Source organism: Ostrinia nubilalis, chromosome 14 (genome assembly GCF_963855985.1).
Source record: "Ostrinia nubilalis chromosome 14, ilOstNubi1.1, whole genome shotgun sequence".
Taxonomy (NCBI): domain Eukaryota; kingdom Metazoa; phylum Arthropoda; class Insecta; order Lepidoptera; family Crambidae; genus Ostrinia; species Ostrinia nubilalis.
In genome coordinates, this window is record NC_087101.1 from 5080018 (window position 1) to 5099893 (window position 19876).

Here is a 19876-nt window from a genome sequence, read left to right on the forward strand (position 1 = left end):
GCATTGCGTTAAATCTGTGCAGTTATATCGTTTGGTTATTTTGAATGATACCGTTGTCGTGTCAATACTTTATCCAAATAAGTGAGTCTTGTGTTTATCCAGTCTATTTTTAGGGTTCCGTACCTCATAAGGAAAAAACGGAACCCTTATAGGATCACTTTGTTGTCCGTCCGTCCGTCTGTCAAGACCCTTTATCTCAAGAACGCGTGAACGTATCAAGCTGAAATTCACATGAAATACTCAGGTCTGTTGTCCCTTTAAGCTGTGAAAATATCAAACTTCTAAGCTAAGCCAATCAAAAGATACAGCCGATTATGTCGATATTTTCAACAAATTTTCGACACTCGCAAAGGAATCAAAACCTACAGGATACTTCCCGTAAACTCAGAATCTTGAAATTTGGCATAAAGCATTGTCATATAATGCAAATATAGGAAAAATTGCGAAAATTTAATTTTTTTAGTTATATAATATAATAAAAATATTTTAATAAAATGAAACTTACTACCTTATTTCTCACGAACGAATAAAGGTATCAAATTGAAATTTATACCAAATACCTAGATCTATTGTCCCTTTAAGAAGTAAAAAAATCAAACTTCTAAATTAACGCGATCAAAAGATACAGCAGTTTATACCGACACCTTAGACGAATTTCCGTCACACGCTAGGGAATCAAAACCTACAAGGTACTTCCTGTGAACTCAGAATCTTGAAATTCGGCACGAAGCAACGTTATATCGCACGTTCATAATCAAACCGTCACTATACAAAAAAGTCGATTTTTCAGGAAAAGCATTTGAAATACTCAAATTTTAAAACCTTTGCATAGTGTGCAAAATGTTCTTAAATGTTTTGTTTTTTGTTGAATACCAGTAGTGGCTTGTTTGGCTTTTACGGGAATATAATTATCTTTCAAATTATCATAATGGTTTATTTTATATTTAATTTTTTCCCTAAAAATAGTGTCACTTTTCCACTAAAATTGAGACAGTGACAGTTTTCAATTAAAAACATCTTAATGTTGTATTATTAATTCCGGTAGAAATGTCACTATTTTCATATAAATTTGACGATGAAAGATTAAAAAATGATTATTATTAAATAAAACTAACATAGAAAAATCAGTAATTTTAATTAACTTAAAACTTTATAATTTGGATTAAGTGGTACCTATGGTAACAGTAATAAATTACACACATGAAATTACTATAAAATTACATCACATAAATCAACTTCTTAGAAAATAAGGTACTCTTTTGTTCAGGCAGCCTTTAAACAACAAGAACTTGATGACCTCGATGAACTTGACGAACTAGATAGTGATTTTTCATGGGAAAAGGGCTCAGAGAAGTAGGTTTAAATTCTGGATAATTATCCAGCGCCCATTACCCCTGCAAGCTATGTGCCCCGCCCACTGCCACTTGATTTTAGCGATTCTGCGGGCTATGTCGGCCACTTTGGTTCTCCTGTGGATCTCCTTATTTCTGATTCAATCACGTAGGGAAACTAACTGAGCATCGCACGCTCCATCACCTTTTGGGTGACCTCTCAGATCCATAAAATATCACTGGCAACACACACTGATCAAAGACTTTTGTCTTGAGGCACTACGGTATTTCGGACGTGAGAATATCACTAAGCTTCCCGAACGCTGCCCAGCCGAGTTGGATTGACGATTGACCTTTTTCTCGAAGTTGGACCTACGTAACTGGACTGTTTGTCCCAGGTTTTGTCATTGTCAACAAACTTTCGAGTGTAGAGTCTCCAGATGAGTGGACATTTGACATGTTTTTTGTCTTGTCCATATTCATTTTCAGGCCCACTTGTTGAAGAGGCTCTACTTAGGCCATCGAGCATTATGCCTAGATCTTCCACAGTCTCAGCCATGATTACGACATCGTCAGCAAATCGAAGGTGGATGATGTACTCGTTGATATTTATGCTGAATCCACTCCAGTCCAGAAGCTTGAAAACATCTTCCAGGGCGGTGTTGAACAGTATCGGAGATATTATGACGTCTCCCTCTCTCACCCCTTGCTGCAACTGGATGAGTTTCGAGTCCTGATCCTGGAGACGAACCGACATTGTGGCGTTTTCGTACAAGCCTTTCAACACTTCGATGTATCTATAGTCAATTTGGCACCGTTGGAGAGACTGTAGAACAGATCTCGATCGAATCTAAGGCATTTTCATTTCTTTATAGTTACTTTTGTGAAGCCTCAATGTAACCTTGTTGGTGATCGAATAAATAAATAAATAATCCACAAACGCTAGATAAAGTAGTAGTTGATAATTTCTTTGATTTTACTAGTGTTTGGATTGACTGGTGGCATTTTTGTTAGCTGTTAAAAAAAATTATAACTACCTTCTTAATCATTTAAAAATCTTTCTTGTTGTTTTAATATTACACAATTTGGATAAACACAATATTCTACGAAGTGATGGAACAATCTTCTTAAAAATGTAAGAGAAATATTGTCACTTTTTGTTTTAAGGCGTTTTTCGTATTACTTTATTGTGACTTATCTTAATGATTTGGAGTAAAAGCGTCTTTATGCTAAAAATGACGTTTTTCAACACAGAGTCCACATAACTCTCACGGCGTGCCCATCCAGTTCCCGTCACTACTAAAAACGTGTCACTGTTACTCACAACATATGCCGGTTTCCCCATTAAACTCCATAACGACACTAGTGATATCTGCCGAACTATTTGAGTTTTAAGCGTGGGATTTTTACAGCATGCACTTTTCGCGGAGCTCTGATAGATGGCGTTGTTAACTCAATTTCTCCCAATTTCGTATAGTGACGGTTTGATTATGAACGTGCGATATAGTACAGATAAAGGAAAAATTGCGAAAATGATAAATTTGAAGTTATATAAAATTTAAAATATTATTTTTGCTTACATGACATAAAATATTTTTTTAATAATTATAAACTTACTACCTACCCTTTTTCACATGAACGCGTAGAGATATTAAAGTTGAAATTCATATCAAACACTTCTTAAATCTAATTGCCTCTAAACTGTGAGAAATTCTAAATCAACGCAAAAATTCAAAACGCTGAGGTAGGTACCTACCTATAATGCAAATATAGGAAAAATAAATAAATAAAAAATAATCATACCGCATATTTTGAAATTCGCCACTACTCGCAACGGAATCAAGTAAGTAATTTGATTTAATACGTCATAAATTGTAAACCGCTACGTTTGTACGGCGGAACCCTCGGTGTGCGAGCCCGACTCGCACTTGGCCGGTTTTTTATCGTGTTACGCGGCCTTGAGAATGAAGATGTCATTTAAAAGTCAGCTATTATTCTTATAAAAAGTTGTGTGGCATGTTTTTGTCTGGAATTCCTTTGAAAAATATTAGGCCTAAAGACCTTTAAATAACATTATGTCTCCCTGTCCAATGTTTGAGTCGATTGGGACTCCCATCAATTCTTAGTGTCAAGGGACTTTCCCGACTTATACTTCCTTTAACTACTACTTTGTACATTTTTTATCTAGGTACACAGTGAGACTTTATTTTTGTTGTTTTAATAGTTGAAAAAAAAAAAAACAAAGTTATTTTATTTATTTGCTAATAAAATTATGCAATAATAACCCTGGATCGGTCTAGCAATTTAACACATTAAATAATGTTTTTACTATGTTACCTTTGACTGGTTCTGGTTAATTAACAATGCCGTTTCTCCGTTTCCAGATCTTGAGTGTGGCGTGGCGGTGAGCGGTCGCGATGACGACCGACATATCGGTGTCCCGCTGGGACCCGTCCATCGGCCACGGGCAGGAGCTCATCGAGGAGTTCGAGTACGACGGCGGCAACTCGTCCTCAAGGCTTTTCGAACGATCGCGCATCAAGGCGCTAGCTGGTGGGTCTTACTTTGATTTAATTAGGGACCCCCCACACCATTAGTAATATTTCGAGCATTGTTTTGCAATCGCCCGGCGCCGTCACGGCAGCGCCACATCAGCGCCACTTCGACGCTGTGCGAGCGCTGGCAAGACGACGACCCTCGAAAGACGCTAGTGCAGGGATCCCTTGGTGCCTTCATTTATTTACAAATGACGCGTGCACCCGGCAGAGATTGCCGCAGAGTTCATGATAGAGATGAGACGTATTTACTAGAACAGATCCACCCACACACTAGGTATTTTACAGTACTAGGCGGCAGCTATTCCAATTTTTAAAATACTTGATCCACCTAGTATTTTATAAATTACACGATTTCCGACCCTACCATCAAAGTAATAGAGGTTATTATTGCGTAATCCGTAGTCGTGTATTACGCGCACCGAGTATTTCTCGCTAAGCTTATGTGCGAACGTAGAGATTCACTCCGTCTCTGTCTGACCAAACAAATTTGAGCGCGACGAAGCAAACGCACACAAACATAGTCAAACCATTTATATTTTTATGAAATTGATATTTTTTAAATACGCCAACTAAGCCTGTTGAAGTATGAAGGGAGGATATCAATCAATCAACAGCCAGAAAAAACATTATTATTCAATTTCAAATTGCATTATTCATACTACGGTTGTATCTTTTCAAAGAAAATTGTATTTTAAAGTCATACTTGACGCGACTAGTGCGGACTAATCCACTTAATATTATTACGTGGATTAGTCCGCACTAGTCGCGTCAAGTATGCTAAATTACTACGTACTAGGTGGAATAGGTATTTGGATCGAGTATTAATAAATACTAGGAATAGGTGCACACACCTAGTATCAAATTTACCTAGTATAACCCATCTCTAGTTCATGAACATTCACTCTTTCCGTGGATGTCGTAACAGGCGACTAAGGGATAAATATGATAACGTCTGACCAGTAAGGTAAAATCCTTCATATCGTTCCGGCGTCGTAGAAAAAAACACTCGCAATCTTCCCGTGAATGTCGTAAATTGGGGCTAAATTGACGGCAACTCATCGTCAATGCTATTCGAACGATCGCGCATCAGGGCGCTAGCTGGTGGGTCTTCCATTGATTATTTTGATCTAATTAGCGCCGTCATTAATTAACCAATGACGCGTGGATCCGGCAAAGATTACTACAGAGTATGAAACACTCCCGTGGATGTGGTAAAAGATGACTGAGTCCTGACTTCCCAGTCGTCTGACCAGCATAAGGGAATGTAGGGAAAAGCTCTAGTTGCCTCTGGTAAATTAGAGAGGTTCATGCTCTTGCAGTAGGTAGAGACATAACAAGCTTAAAGGATAGTGCCAGGGTCTGGACCAAGTGCCGCCCAGAATCAACCCATAGTGCATTTTGTTCCTCAGGCCTATACTAATGTGTAAACCGAAGCGCACTTCAATCTATCCCTGGAGTTAAGAGAAAAAAAGAGTTTTGTTTTGAAATATTTACCTACAAAATATCATCGATATATACGTACTACGCATAACATTTCGTGATCTTGGTATTAAATAACACTCGCTATGTTGAACTCAACCATACTGCATCCATACACCTTACTTTAGTGCGACTTAGACAATATTTATAAGCGATCTAGCGCTCTTGCAATAGTTTGGTTAGTTGACAGAAATCATTATTTCCAAAATGAAGCAAGAAGTTTTAGTTCTCTATCCTTGCGAAAAATCAATTTATTGGTGTATTACAATCGATTATTGAAGTTATTGTAAGCTAAAACTTCTTGCTCCATTTTGGAAATAATTAATTTCGGTCAACTAACCAAACTACTGCAACAGCGCTTGATCGCTTATAAATAATGTCGAAGTCGTACTAAAGTAAGGTGTACGGATGCAGTATGGTTAAGTCCAACATAGCGAGTGTTATTTAATGCCAAAATCGCGAAATCTAATGCGTACTAGGTATACATCGATGGTATTTTGTATGTAAATAATTCCAAACAAAACTCTTTTTTTCTCCTAACTCCAGGGATAGATTTCAGTGCGCTCCGGTTTACAAATTAGTATTGACATGAGGAACAAAATGCACTATAGTTTCATTCTGGGCAGCACTTGGTCCAACTTCCATACATGGATTGGCACTGTCCTTTGAATTAATATGTAGACTAAGGATAAACAAAGACTTCATAATCCTCAGGATTATAAACGTATAAAGTATAAACCATCCCACCATACCCATACCCACCCTTTTGGGATATAATATAACTGATCAGAAATAGCTGACATTACTAGTTAATTGGTAACCGTGCGAGTCTGACCTATGTTATAAAATCCGCTCCTGACTAATTAAAAGGTTATTAAACTTTGCTCATTTATTCTGCAGTTGTTTAAAACTTTCAAATCAATTTGATTTCACTTCCACTTTCAGTAGCTGATTCAACTTTTTGTCTGAATGAAACCAAGTAAAAAATGTTGAGTTATGTGAAGTTAAGTTATTCAAAACAGTAGACATTGTTATGTGCAGCCAGTGATTGCATTCAACATTCAAACAACAGATGTTAGTGGTTTACGTCGTTGTGTAATTAGAAATTGGATGCTTAATTGCTGAGAACGGCTGGCTGCACATAGAATATACATATTACATTACATTAGATATTTTATTGGCTTGGCACTCACCGCGTGGTTATGTCTATGATATTTTGATAAATTTGATACTAGGAATATCTTAATTTTATTTGGCCGTCTTAAAACACACTCAGATTATGTATCTCATTTCACTTATAGTGTTTGTTTTACCAGTGTCGCGATCTTTATAAACGTTTCTTACGGACATATCCATAATTCAAGGCGTCTTTTTGTGATGACTAAAATTTACCCAAGTAAAGTCACATGCAATTCATATTGTAACTTGTTGTACGTATCCATCATATTATATGTATGTATTGACGCTAAAGTATGCCATCGAAAGTGTGATAGATAGCCAAATCGATTATGATACCACAAGGGTGACAACAAGATAAGCGCTGATTTACTTTTGAAACCTGAACATTATTGTATGAATGGCAAATGGATTTAATTTTATTATACATACCATATTTTCAATATCTGATCCCCTACAGATAGACAATAATATACGTCTGGCACTGGCAGACATCCATGACTATAACATGACAATAAATTATTATGATGGATTCTTTAATTACAGTAACAGCAGTAAATTATACAATAAATGCATGTTTTAACACGACTATAAATTAATTGAATATAAGTAATAATTTCTTTAGTTTTTTACTCTTTTTAATAACTTATTGAATAAGCACTTGATTTCATAATAAATGACTTACCTATATGAGTTCAGAATATGATTTAAAAATATAATTAAACTGCCACACATCACACAGTACAGATTACTCCATTCCTGTAATATACAAATGTATATTATTCTGGTTTGTATCATCTACTGTTGTTTAGTTCTTATCACGGTTGGTGCAAACCACCGTTTCCGTTTTTCCTATTAATTCAGGTTTCGCAAACATTTGGCAATTACAATATTTATTTATTTATTTCATATTTTAACAAAAGGCACAAGTAACAATAGAATACGATGACCCCTGGAAAGTTAAAAACTGTGTCGCCATGACTAACGGGATTATCCCACCACAATTTGTCACCACTGCAACTTTTGTGCAGCCTGAATCTACAGATTGGTCTCCAATTACTACTTTAGTCGCATTAACTTTTTGAAAGTAAAAATGATAGTGTTATTAATTAATATTTATTTGTATTTTTTCAATCGTCTTGCTCATGGTTGTTGACGATCTTCCCATTGATATCAGCGTTATCACTGACACATTGCTATCAGATTTCAAAAGAATTCTCTCGGTTAAATCTTTACTAGCGATGCTCCGTAACGCACAAAATTTTGCCTACTGTTCACAGTTTGCGTTTAAAAAAACTAACAGGTCAATAAGTCGATAACTAATGTAGGATAATTAAAACCGGTTGCCGACATCTGGAGCATTAGTATCGAATATCCTTGTGCCGTGGGGCAGTTGAATTTTGTGCTCTAATTGTGCCCGTTCTTTGACCGGGCTCGCTCAGTCGCCTATGTGCTGGCGACATGACATCCACGGAGTGTTACGACCTCATCAAGAGGGGCGTGGATATCGAGGTGCCGGGCCTGGAGGCCTACTATGATAAGGTCGTGGTAGAACTGAGAGGTTCGTAGTGCTTTGTGACAGTGCAGTGATGTGCCGTGAGTGTGGTCTGACCCTAAATCCAGGGAGGTTGTCCTGGGAATTGGTTTAGGTTATTTTGCTCCTTGCATGTTTTGTGGAAGCTGGTTTTCAAGGCAAAGTAATTTTAATATGAGAATTAATTTGTGTTTACTATGTAACATATTTAAAAAGGTAAAACTTTTACTCCTCTCTATTAAAACCATTGAAATACCATGTGTCGAAATAAGATAACTAAAAAAATACATGATAACCCGTTATCTTCGTTGTATCAATGCGGTGAGCCCGGTTATTTAATGGTTGGTGTAATTTTCCCATTAAAATTAGGTTATATGCTGATCTGTATTCTAAATATAAATCGATCAACGTTTTCCTTGTCAATTTTGTATCTGTTAGCGTTTATTCATATGTATGATGTGGTAACGCATTTTCTTACATAACTTTTCAATTCCTATCATTGGAGGTCCGAAAATATTTCTCATACAATTTGATACCATAATGATCATTCTTCATAAAAAATTTAAAACCTACATATTTAAAAACATAATCATTGATATTCATAATATCACTAATCATACACTTAGTTTTTACTAATATTTGTTTACATATATTTTTCTATACTAATGATCGAAACTCATAATCATTCGAATAAATAACTATAATATTCATAAATGTGATTTATCCTAATATTTGTTTTCATAAATTTATTACTCATAAGTGTATTTATCCATATTATTGAAAATCATGATGTCTATATTCGTATTAAATCGTATTTTAACATTAAATTAATTTGAAATGGTCCAAAACAGGCAATATATTGTGCCACAAAACTAACGTGACAGAAACGAATCGCTGCAAAACCGACTCCACGTAGTCTTGTCTGCCCTACCCCTAGAGTGTAATTTAAAAGCCGGAGGCGCGGAGGGAGGGCAGCCCTCGCCCGCTGTAACAAGGCTCAGGCGCCCGGGTGAGCTGGAGCGGCTGAGGCTGGTCGCCGAGGCGCCGAAGGCGCCGATGGCGATCCAAAAAGCCGAAGCTGCGGAAGCAAGCGTGGGTGCCTGAGCCTCGTTACGCAAGGGCGGAAGGGCTGCACATCCCGCAGCGCCGGAGACGAGGAGATACCAATGCATGCTGCATGCTTGCTTTCATGCTGCATGCTCTGCATGCTTATCTACTCTATTAAATTATATATGATTTTTTTAAAGATACCAGTATGTCGGTTATAAAGTAAATTATTCTGAACAACAACATTATGAGTTGAAGAATGTTCTTAGTAACAACATTATTAATTAAAACAATATGATCAATGAATGTTATGAAGAAAAAAGATCTGAAAATAAAAATTATGTATTTTAAATGGTTCTTGGTAGTAACAGTATTGATAAAAAAATTATGATTACTAACTGTTATGAGCTCCGATGGTAGTAATAAAAATGTATGAATAAAAAAAGTATGAAAAATAAAATTATGAAGAGAGATTATTATGAACACAAATCGGTAGTAAGAGAAAGAATAGGATTTAGAATTTTATGTGAGCCAATATAGAACCGTATGATGTAGATGTAAAGAGGCTATGTAAATTCCATAGTATTTGGCTAAAGAAAAAAAATGAACAGGAAACTACGTTACCTTAACTTACATAACTAGTTAAATTAGGTACATGTAAAATTTTGTGCTACAAATGAATCAATTACAATGAGGTGTGCTTTAACTGGTTCCGTTAACTTTCCCTTTTTTGAGTTGACTCATAGATTACTGCATTTTTAACTGTGCGCCTAAATATGTGTAGTTATTATTGAAATAATAATAAAAAAAATATTTGATTGCAAACACCTGCAACACCCTGCACATCTAGGACTTTCCGCTTCAAGGCGTGCGAACTGCGACCAGCAATCCAATCCTCGTCTCTTATTACTATATCAATTACCGAACTTAACACCGGCTGTGCCGTACCGGAGTTATTACGATGTCTCTGGCGAGCCAGGACGCGCGCCGGCGCAGCACCACACCTCCCATACCGCCCAGACCGCCCATCTGGTCTCCGCGCCGCGGCCGGCCCCACTGGCGGTTAATGTGTTAACATTCCCTTCTTTTACAACAAGTATTTGAATTCGGTCATGAGCGTACTCTTTGTACATTTTATATTCCCTTTGCCAGGTCTGTCGATTCTGTGGTCCCTTTGACTGGTTTTCTTGGTTCCTTCATGTATTTTTCTGGTTTGATCATTGCAGAAATTCCTTTTATTTCGTTCAAAGTATCACCCTTAATCCTGACAAGAGCCTCCTCTTTGTACGTTTCATTTTCCCTTCACCAGTTCTGTTGTTTTTTAACCCTTCGGTAGTTTTGCGTGGTTCCCCCACTATATTTGCCCCATTGACTTACATTTACAAAAGACACCTTATTTCTTTGGGACGAGAACACATTTATCTAACCACGGGATATCAAAGGGAAATCAATTGATTTATGGACAAGATTCTGATAGTAATACAAAGCTAACTCAATATCCTTGCATTTCCAGACGAACGAGAGAGTGTACAGAAGAAGACTTTCCAAAAATGGGTGAACTCCCACCTGGTGCGCGTGGGGCACCGCATCGGCGACCTCTACGTAGACATGAGGGACGGCAAAATGCTCCTCAAACTCCTCGAGGTGCTGTCAGGAGAAAGACTGGTGGGTACCTGTAACTAAAGACTTTACGATGCATTAGAGATATTAGGCTCTATCACTGTTAAACATAAAAACTAAAACAGTCTATCAGTAGTTAGTATCTTTTTATGACAAAGCATAGCGTATAGCACTAAGGCTGGGATGCGCCAGCTTACTTTAACTTTGACAGACGTCAAAAATCTGTCAAACTCCATCCAAAAACATCGGTTATCGTTAAAGTTACGGTCTAAGTTAGGTGGTGCAAGTCAGCCTAAGAGTGCTTGAATTGAAACTCAAACAAAACTGCACAGGTTAAGAAGTTTGGAAGATACCTTACAGATCCGAAGAACTATTCTTGTTATTTCGGTCCAAAGATCACCTTTTGCAAGCCTTCATACTGGCATTCCATATTTATCAATCAGGAATAAATATGCAATACTTAATGCATATTTTCCTCGTATAAATGCATGATTTTATACGAATTTATGTGTATCACGAGCCTTATCGACATCATTTACTGCTAATAAATTTACGCCAAGGACGACAAATGATGTGTAAAGCCATTTAATTATATCATATTACATACTTTGTTTTATTGACCCTCAAATTAATTGTTACACGGTCATGGCAGACTGGGGAAAATAGATTATTATTGTTGTAATAAACTTCCTATATTATTAATAACTCGACGCTTGTGAATTGCAATATTATTTTACCGTTCTCTCTGGTGTTAAAATTAGCGAAGTGTGCATAATGCGGGCTCACCACTGTTTACGGTTTTCACATTCTCAATGCTATACAAATCACTCTCTAAATATACCCCAGTGGGGTGATTAATGTGGTTCTTGAATTATAATTTTTGACTTGGCGACTTCTGACTGCGGTTAGAAGTGGCGAAATTATGTTGTCCTCCTTTTACATAGGCCGAGCGACTCTTCAAACTCGAGTACCATTATGAGACAAGGTTCTGAAAATAATTCTCAGCGAAATTTCTTTTCGTGTTTCTTCCTAATGATGAATATCAATTAAAATCAATAATTATATTAATTGCTTTGCGTGTGATTATTTATTTTGCGCTCACCAGATTTTCATTTCAATACGATATGATTTATTGGTTTATTCTAGACAAATGACAGATATTACAAGTATAGCTGATGAAAATGCATTTTATCCAAATTAAATATTAATAATTAATTTGATTGGTGAAATCTTTCCGCAGCTTTCACGAGACGTTTAACTTAAATGGTCAGTCACCACAAAACTGATGCACGAGACAGTCAAGTCACAAGAGATCTTATCCCCAACGCTGTTGTCATATTTTCGGACCAGTGTTCTCTTTTAACCTTACCTTTTGTTGACTGCATTGTTGTCGCCATATTTTAAACCTAATTAATATGAAGTAGGGTTTAAAACGAATGCGGTTGCATAGCTCAACCCAACTCTTAATTTCGTAACTGTATACTTATTGACTTTTGTCTGCCACAGCCGCGCCCCACAAAGGGCAAGATGCGTATCCACTGCCTGGAGAACGTTGACAAGGCGCTCCAGTTCCTGCGGGAACAGCGGGTGCATCTGGAGAACATGGGATCCCACGATATCGTGGATGGAAACCCGCGCCTCAACCTGGGACTTATCTGGACCATCATCCTGCGCTTCCAGGTCAGTTGGGAAACCACCAAGTTACTCAATAATAAATGCTCTCCCTGTAGGACTAGGATACGCGCCACGGTAAACTTTTATTGATTTCACACGGTAAGGCGACAAATGTATGGGACATTTTGTCGCCTAAAATCTTCGGGCGCACATCTTAGCCTGGCTGGTCAGTTGTGAACCAGTGTTCTGGACTATCATCCTTTAGGACAGTTGCACATGGGGTTACACAAGTGATTAATATAGTGTTGTATGATGGTAAGTAGTTTGACTGTCTACGAGCTAGCTAGTTTATTTAAGTTTTTACTAACACATTTAAAGTGGACAAACGAGATACAACAGACGGACTGCTTACAAGTTATTTATAAAGACGATTGGATGCAAGCTAACTCCATTGTCCATCTCAATGAAGTAAAACGGCAGTATCGATAATTCACGACGAAGTGGTATCGACATGAGATAATCTACTAAAGAAATCACTGAATAGGAACAAGTGCAGTGATGCAGTGTATGTGTTATATGATCCAATAGAATAAATTGCAATCTATACATATACAGCTTATTAAATCTGCTTGTGATAGTGGCGAAAAGTACTTCGTTTATTTTTTGTCCCTATTGTGTAGAATTAAAGTCTTTGATATTGGCAAAATAATGTAAACTGTCCTAGAAAATGAGGATCACGACAAAATCTATAAAATTTAGTATGCAGACATGTTTTTAATTAAAGTAAGGACTGAATTATTTTATTGATATCACCTGTATTTCATCTATCAAAGATATTTTCATGAATGTAAATGTTACTACAAGATTGCTAGTCTATTGACTGTAGGTGACTTAAGAGCAGAAAGGGGTGGTGTTATTGAGTCGTAAGACTTTTGGCAATCAATATGCCGATGATAGATAATCAGTAAACTTTCATTAAACCATCACCATCTCTATGATCAGTAGATTTTATTCAATCATCATCTTCTCTAATAGATCCAAGACATCACAATCGAAGAGACAGACAACAAAGAAACAAAGTCCGCCAAGGACGCCCTGCTCCTCTGGTGTCAGATGAAGACAGCTGGCTACAACAACGTAAACGTCCGCAACTTCACGACCTCCTGGAGGGATGGCCTGGCTTTCAACGCCATCATACACAAGCACAGACCTGACCTGATCCAGTTTGAGAGATTACACAGAAGCAATCCCATTCATAATTTGAACAATGCATTTAATGTCGCGGAAGAGAAACTCGGACTTACCAAACTGCTGGATGCTGAAGGTAAAAAATCGTTTTCTTATGTGAATTTTCTTTGTTTACCTTAAGTTACAAAACATGGGGGATATCTCACTTTCTTGAGTCATACACAGGTTGGGTGAGAAGGATATATTAGATTACCAATTAATGATATACTTTTGCGAACTCTCAAAACACTATTCTTCCGTGGATATTGTATAGAATACAAACTTGTGACGTCACTTGATGTTTATTTTTCTTAAATGTTTTTGAAATATAATCGAATTTTCTGATCTTTTCTATTGAAGAGTTCTTTTACCAGAAATGCATCTTTGCAAATGAAATTGTAATCATTGCAAAATGGTTTCTAAGGTCTGTTTTGAATTTTATCAAAAGAATATTCTAATATTCAGCTTAGATGGAAATCTAGTTTGCAGGAATGCAAACAATAATTATATCTATGATTGCTGCTCCAAATGATTCGTGAAGCTCTCTACCGCCTCTTGTCTATTAAAACCTCTTTTCTTTACCTTCACGTTTATTCTCGCAGACATCGCCGTAGACCACCCAGACGAGAAGTCGATCATCACGTACGTGGTGACGTACTACCACTACTTCAGCAAGATGAAGCAGGAGACCGTTCAAGGCAAGAGGATCGGCAAGGTCGTCGGCATTGCTATGGAGAACGAGAAGATGATGATGGAGTATGAGTCGCTTACCAGGTGAGCTTGGAAACAGGATAAAATGCGGAAAAAACATGTATTGGCCGTGCTTTTAAATACCTTTTCCCTAGATAATATCTTTTGCAAGTCATAGGAAAATTATTATTGGATTAATTGGAATACCGTATCTAATAATCACGAGCTCAAAACGATTGATTTTTATTTGTGAACAACCGAACAACGACACTTCATGCTAAATACTGTGGCATCTTATGTACTTGTGATATGAGCGATTTTGCAACATGCGCCATGCAAAAGTCTGACTTTTGACATGATACAATAATAATAATTAAAATTAAAGTTCTGTTTGAACTTTTACACACTTCCGATTTCACTTTATAATGTCAGATGCTAATATTACATCACCAATTTATGTTTTCAATTGAAAGTAAAAATGATTAGCCACATGCTCTTATAAGAATTTGCATTATCATTTATTTTTTTTCTGTCATCTATCTGTATGCGTTTAGTTCTTGAGAAAGTTATTTGACCACTGTTGTATTGTTTCAGCGACCTCCTGCAATGGATCGAGCGTACGATCGAGGCGCTGGGTGACCGTACTTTCGCTAATTCGTTGGAGGGCGTGCGTCAGCAGCTCATACAGTTCGCCAACTACCGCACTGTCGAGAAGCCGCCTAAGTAAGTTTCTCACGAATTGCTATTCCTTTCATAGGCCAGTAGAATAAAACGCAACAATAAATCAATTAGGATTTGATTCCTAAACAGGGTTTTATTGTTTTGATGACTTCATTTGTTGCCCAATAGGACTATTCCCCTTCGGCGGAGTTGTGTTTAAGTGTTGGGGATGCTCCTTTTGAGGGACCCCATTTGCGGATTTACGGTTATATCTCGTAAAGAACTTACAGAATCGAGAACTGACCTTCATAACAGTTGTAGGGCATTTAATCCACCATCAAATAAGACCTATTTCGTATATTTTAGAAAAGGGCTGCTCAACCCCAGGCCCGCGGAAAGAATTTTAAGTGGCCCGCGCAAGTATGGTTTGATCATTTTATTGCGCTTGTCCTGAGATTAATGGAAATAGCAATTGTAACAGGCCCGTCGTTAACGATTGAATGCACTGTTTGGCCTGACTATTCAAAAGGTTGAGCAGCCTTGTTTTAGACAAACCGTTCTCGTAATGTTCGACAAAGTACGAGTATTCTATTTTCTCCCTCAGGTTCGTCGAGAAGGGTAATCTGGAGGTGCTCCTCTTCACGCTGCAATCCCGCATGCGTGCAGCCAATCAGAAGCCCTACACGCCTAAAGAAGGCAAGATGATCCACGACATCAACCGCGCCTGGGAGCGTCTGGAGAAGGCAGAGCACGAGAGAGAACTTGCTCTGAGAGAGGAACTGATCAGACAGGAGAAGCTGGAACAGCTGGCTGCTAGGTAAGTTATTAGGGAGTTGTTCTTAGATTGTGCTTGTTGATCCCAGTTTGTTGGGCTGAAAGTGAAAAGTTCAAGCGAAAGGGATGGACGAATATGAAACCAACATTTGGATACGGCGTAGTCCATATTCAGTTCTAAACAAACATCGTACAGTAAATAGCAAAAAGCATGCTATTGTCCCTTGAAGTGCATAGTTTCACGCCACCCCGCGTTGGTGGTGCTCGAACGGTTTTAGTGAAATCAAGTGTTGCTATTTGCAAGATTTTTTAGCCCAAACCTTTAGAAATGCCCAAGACTATCTACATACATATCAACAATCTTCAACCATTTCCTTGATGCTGATCTAATATTTGTATCCCCAGATTCAACCGCAAAGCCCAGATGCGCGAGACATGGCTCTCGGAGAACCAGCGCCTGGTCAGCCAGGACAACTTCGGCTTCGACCTGGCCGCGGTCGAGGCCGCTGCTAAGAAGCACGAGGCCATCGAGACCGATATCTTCGCTTATGAGGAGCGCGTGCAAGCCGTGGTCGGCGTCTGCTCCGAGCTGCAAGCCGAGAGGTAACAAGCTTAGAGCCTTATGTACTTGTGATAGATGCTACATTGCCACGGCCGCTAAGCGCGAAGCCAGTGAGACCGACATCTTCGCATATGAGGAACGCGTGCAAGCCGTCGGCGTCTGCTCCGAGCTGCAGGCCGAGAGGTAACAAGCTATACAGTGCCTTATGTAGTTGTGATAGATGCTACATTGCTGCAGCTGCCAAGCACGAGGCTATCGAGACAGACATCTTCGCTTATGAGGAGCGCGTGCAAGCAGTCGTCGGCGTCTGCTCCGAGCTGCAGGCCGAGAGGTAACAAGCTATACAGTGCCTTATGTAGTTGTGATAGATGCTACATTGCTGCAGCTGCCAAGCACGAGGCTATCGAGACAGACATCTTCGCTTATGAGGAGCGCGTGCAAGCAGTCGTCGGCGTCTGCTCCGAGCTGCAGGCCGAGAGGTAACAAGCTGTACAGTGCCTTATGTAGTTGTGATAGGTGCTACATTGCCGCAGCCGCCAATCACGAGGCCATGAGATGACATCTTCGCTTATGAGGACCGCGTGCAAGCCGTCGTCGGCGTCTGCTCCGAGCTGCAGGCCGAGAGGTAACGTGACTTGCGGTTGTCTACTGCACACCAAGTTAAAATTTGGTGCATCTTATGATGCTATTTATTTTGTTACAAAATTGTATTATAAAATAGATGTGCTTTTGATTGTACAGTCGCGGAATGAAAAGGTTCGTCACCTTAGTGTCGGTTTTCGCTTGCACTAGATACTGTAAGAGTCAAACCTACCAACATTACAGTGCAAGAAACAGTGCTGCTAACATTTAAATAAATATGACGTTTGCTAACGAATAAGGTTTTGCTTGTTTATTTTTCTATCCCATCAGTGCAATGTTACAAAATGTAGTTTTTTTTATAGAAATAATAATGGCAGGTTGAACCAACAAGAAGGTTTTAGTTTATCAATCATAATAATCTTCTTGACAAGATAAATCGTCAAACAACTTCGATTTGAATAATTTTGAACTTTACTAAGCAACAGTTAAAGATTATTTTCTCTAACTCGAGATTATTCTGTAACATAGTTTCAAAAGGTAATATGTGCTCGCGATTCGTTGAAGGAATCAATTTGAAAACTGACGAACCTTTTCATTCCGTGACTGTACTTATAGTTTTACCCTACCCTGAGTCCCTGAGTTTTTACTCCGTAGAAAGATGGCGTAGCCACGCCAGCAGTGGCTGCCACAGAAACGATTACATGCTTAAACATCTGTAAACTAAGCGTTAGCTAGAGTGAAGATGTTTATTTGATTTAAATAATTCTTATTTGACTAAAGTTTGAACTTGCGAGTCTTTCTATATTTAGCTTTAGCCCGATAAACCCTCGAAAGTCACTTAGGCTAAACTGGTATTAGGTACATCTAACAATACTTATTGTCTTTCATAGATACCACGACATGGAGCGCGTGTGCGCGCGCCGAGACAACGTTCTCCGTTTGTGGGCGTACTTGCTCGAATTGTTGCGCGCGCGCCGCGCTCGTCTCGAGCTGTCGTTGCAGCTGCAACAGAACTTCCAGGTATTTACGACCTTATTAAGATGTTCTTAGATGTTATAATCCTAGATAGTTTAATCCTTCAAGATCCGCTAATCTAGACACAATAGATAATCAATTGTTATGACATTAATTAATGCCGTCTGGGACTCAAGCGGTTAATACGTTGGCGTAACAATAAAGTGTGAGGAGGGTTACCTGTATTTTTGATATTATTTGAAGTTCTTAGATTAAATGCTTTCCGCGACCTGCACCAGATCGTCGGGCCACCGAGTGCAAGGCTTGCTAACACTACGTCATCCGGTCTGTGGTCGCTATTCGAGAAGAATAATTATAATCCAATAGCCATCAGTTCTACGAGCAATGTATCTGCCACTGCCATTTAAGTTTGGAAATTCTGCTATTGACTGTAACAGTTGGTCTTTTTTACTGATTTCCTCATTCCTGATTCGTAACGTCTTACGTTTTACTTAGCAGTAACCTGCTTAATCATACAATGAAATGCAACGTTAAAATTGTCATTAACCATATAATAATCTTATTCCTAGGAAATGTTATACATCCTGGACTCCATGGAAGAGATCAAGATGCGTCTGTTGACGGACGACTACGGCAAACATCTGATGGGCGTCGAGGACTTGCTGCAAAAGCATGCGCTGGTGGAAGCCGATATCAACGTGTTGGGCGAGCGTGTCAAGGTGCGTGATAAAAATACTGATCGTAGCTTATTTATTTTGGACTAGCTTTTGCCCGCGGCTTCACCCGCGTGAAATTTAGTTTGTCACAGATCGTCATAAATTATAGCCTATATGTTAATCTGGGTTATAAACAATAATACTGTAAAGTTTCAACAACAAAATCCGTTCAGTAATTTTTGCGTGAAAGAGTAACAAACATCCAGACATCATGACATCCAAACTTTCGCATTTATAATATTAGTAGGATTCTTGATGATGTCTATGATTAAGTAGTTCTCATCATTCTTTTCAAGACAATTTTCTACAAAACATTAGTCCTTTAAACAGATAACTAATGGCCGGCTTAAAACGACATATTTGAAAAAGCCTTTAGTCGTTTCAGTGACAGCATGGGTTCCAAAATTGACATGCAGAATCATTGAATATTTAAAATTTAAAATTCTTTATGAAATGTATGGCATAGAGCCTGAGACAATTTTAACTTGTAAAGATGTCCAGTAAAAACAGTAATATAAAGATAGCTTTATAAATCCGTAAGTTAAACACTGATGCATTAACATGCATCAGTGTTTATGGTGCTATTTATGGCGTTACGTTTACAACTTTATAACAAAGTTGTAAAAGTAACGCCATAAATAGGACCTGTAATCTAGTTATATGGATTATAACATGTATTTCGTTCCCAGGTGGTGGTGGGTCAGTCCCAGCGCTTCCTGGAACAAGAGGAGGGCGGCTACCGGCCCTGCGACCCCGCCATCACGGTGGAGCGCATCCAGCAACTTGAGAACGCTTACGCTGAGCTCGTGCATTTGGCCGTGGAGCGCAGGTACGAATGATGGATCTTATGTAGTTGTTGTAAGGGCGATTGTAGACTGACTAGCTACTGGATCACTAGACCACTAGTTCGTGCATTTGACTACTTTGAATATTTAAATGAACCTAGGATCTGAGTAGCTTTATTGTACAGATTTAGTTGCTCGAGAACGCTTACGCCGAGCTCGTGCATTTGGCCGTGGAGCGCAGGTATGGATGATGAACCTTGTGTAGTTGTTGTAAGGGCGATTTTAGACTGACTAGCTACTGGATCACTAGACCGATCAGTTCATGCATTTGGACGTCGTGCGCGGGTAAACTTTATGTACTTGTAATAGATACAATTTTGCAAAAAACTGAACGTAGAATCTCACGTGTTCTCCATTGTACGGATCCAGCAGAAGAAAACGCTTACGCCGAGCTCGTGCATTTGGCCGTGGAGCGCAGGTACGATGATGAACCTTGTCTAGTTGTGATAGGTATGATTTTAGTCTGACCAGCTTTCGACTGGATCA

The 19876-nt window shown here is 38.6% G+C and overlaps 1 protein-coding gene across 1 annotated transcript in view; it reads left to right on the forward strand.

Moving 5' to 3' along the window:
- Positions 1–19876, forward strand: part of LOC135078019 (spectrin beta chain) — an 83289-nt gene that overhangs the window by 22373 nt on the left and 41040 nt on the right. Inside the window, exons 2-12 of the mRNA XM_063972565.1 lie at positions 3716–3884; positions 10639–10790; positions 12252–12425; positions 13395–13683; positions 14189–14360; positions 14871–14999; positions 15541–15753; positions 16116–16313; positions 17745–17874; positions 18399–18548; positions 19235–19374. Of these exons, the coding sequence (XP_063828635.1) occupies positions 3749–3884; positions 10639–10790; positions 12252–12425; positions 13395–13683; positions 14189–14360; positions 14871–14999; positions 15541–15753; positions 16116–16313; positions 17745–17874; positions 18399–18548; positions 19235–19374 (1883 nt within the window). The 5' untranslated portion in view covers positions 3716–3748. The remainder of the gene's footprint in view (positions 1–3715; positions 3885–10638; positions 10791–12251; positions 12426–13394; positions 13684–14188; positions 14361–14870; positions 15000–15540; positions 15754–16115; positions 16314–17744; positions 17875–18398; positions 18549–19234; positions 19375–19876) is intronic.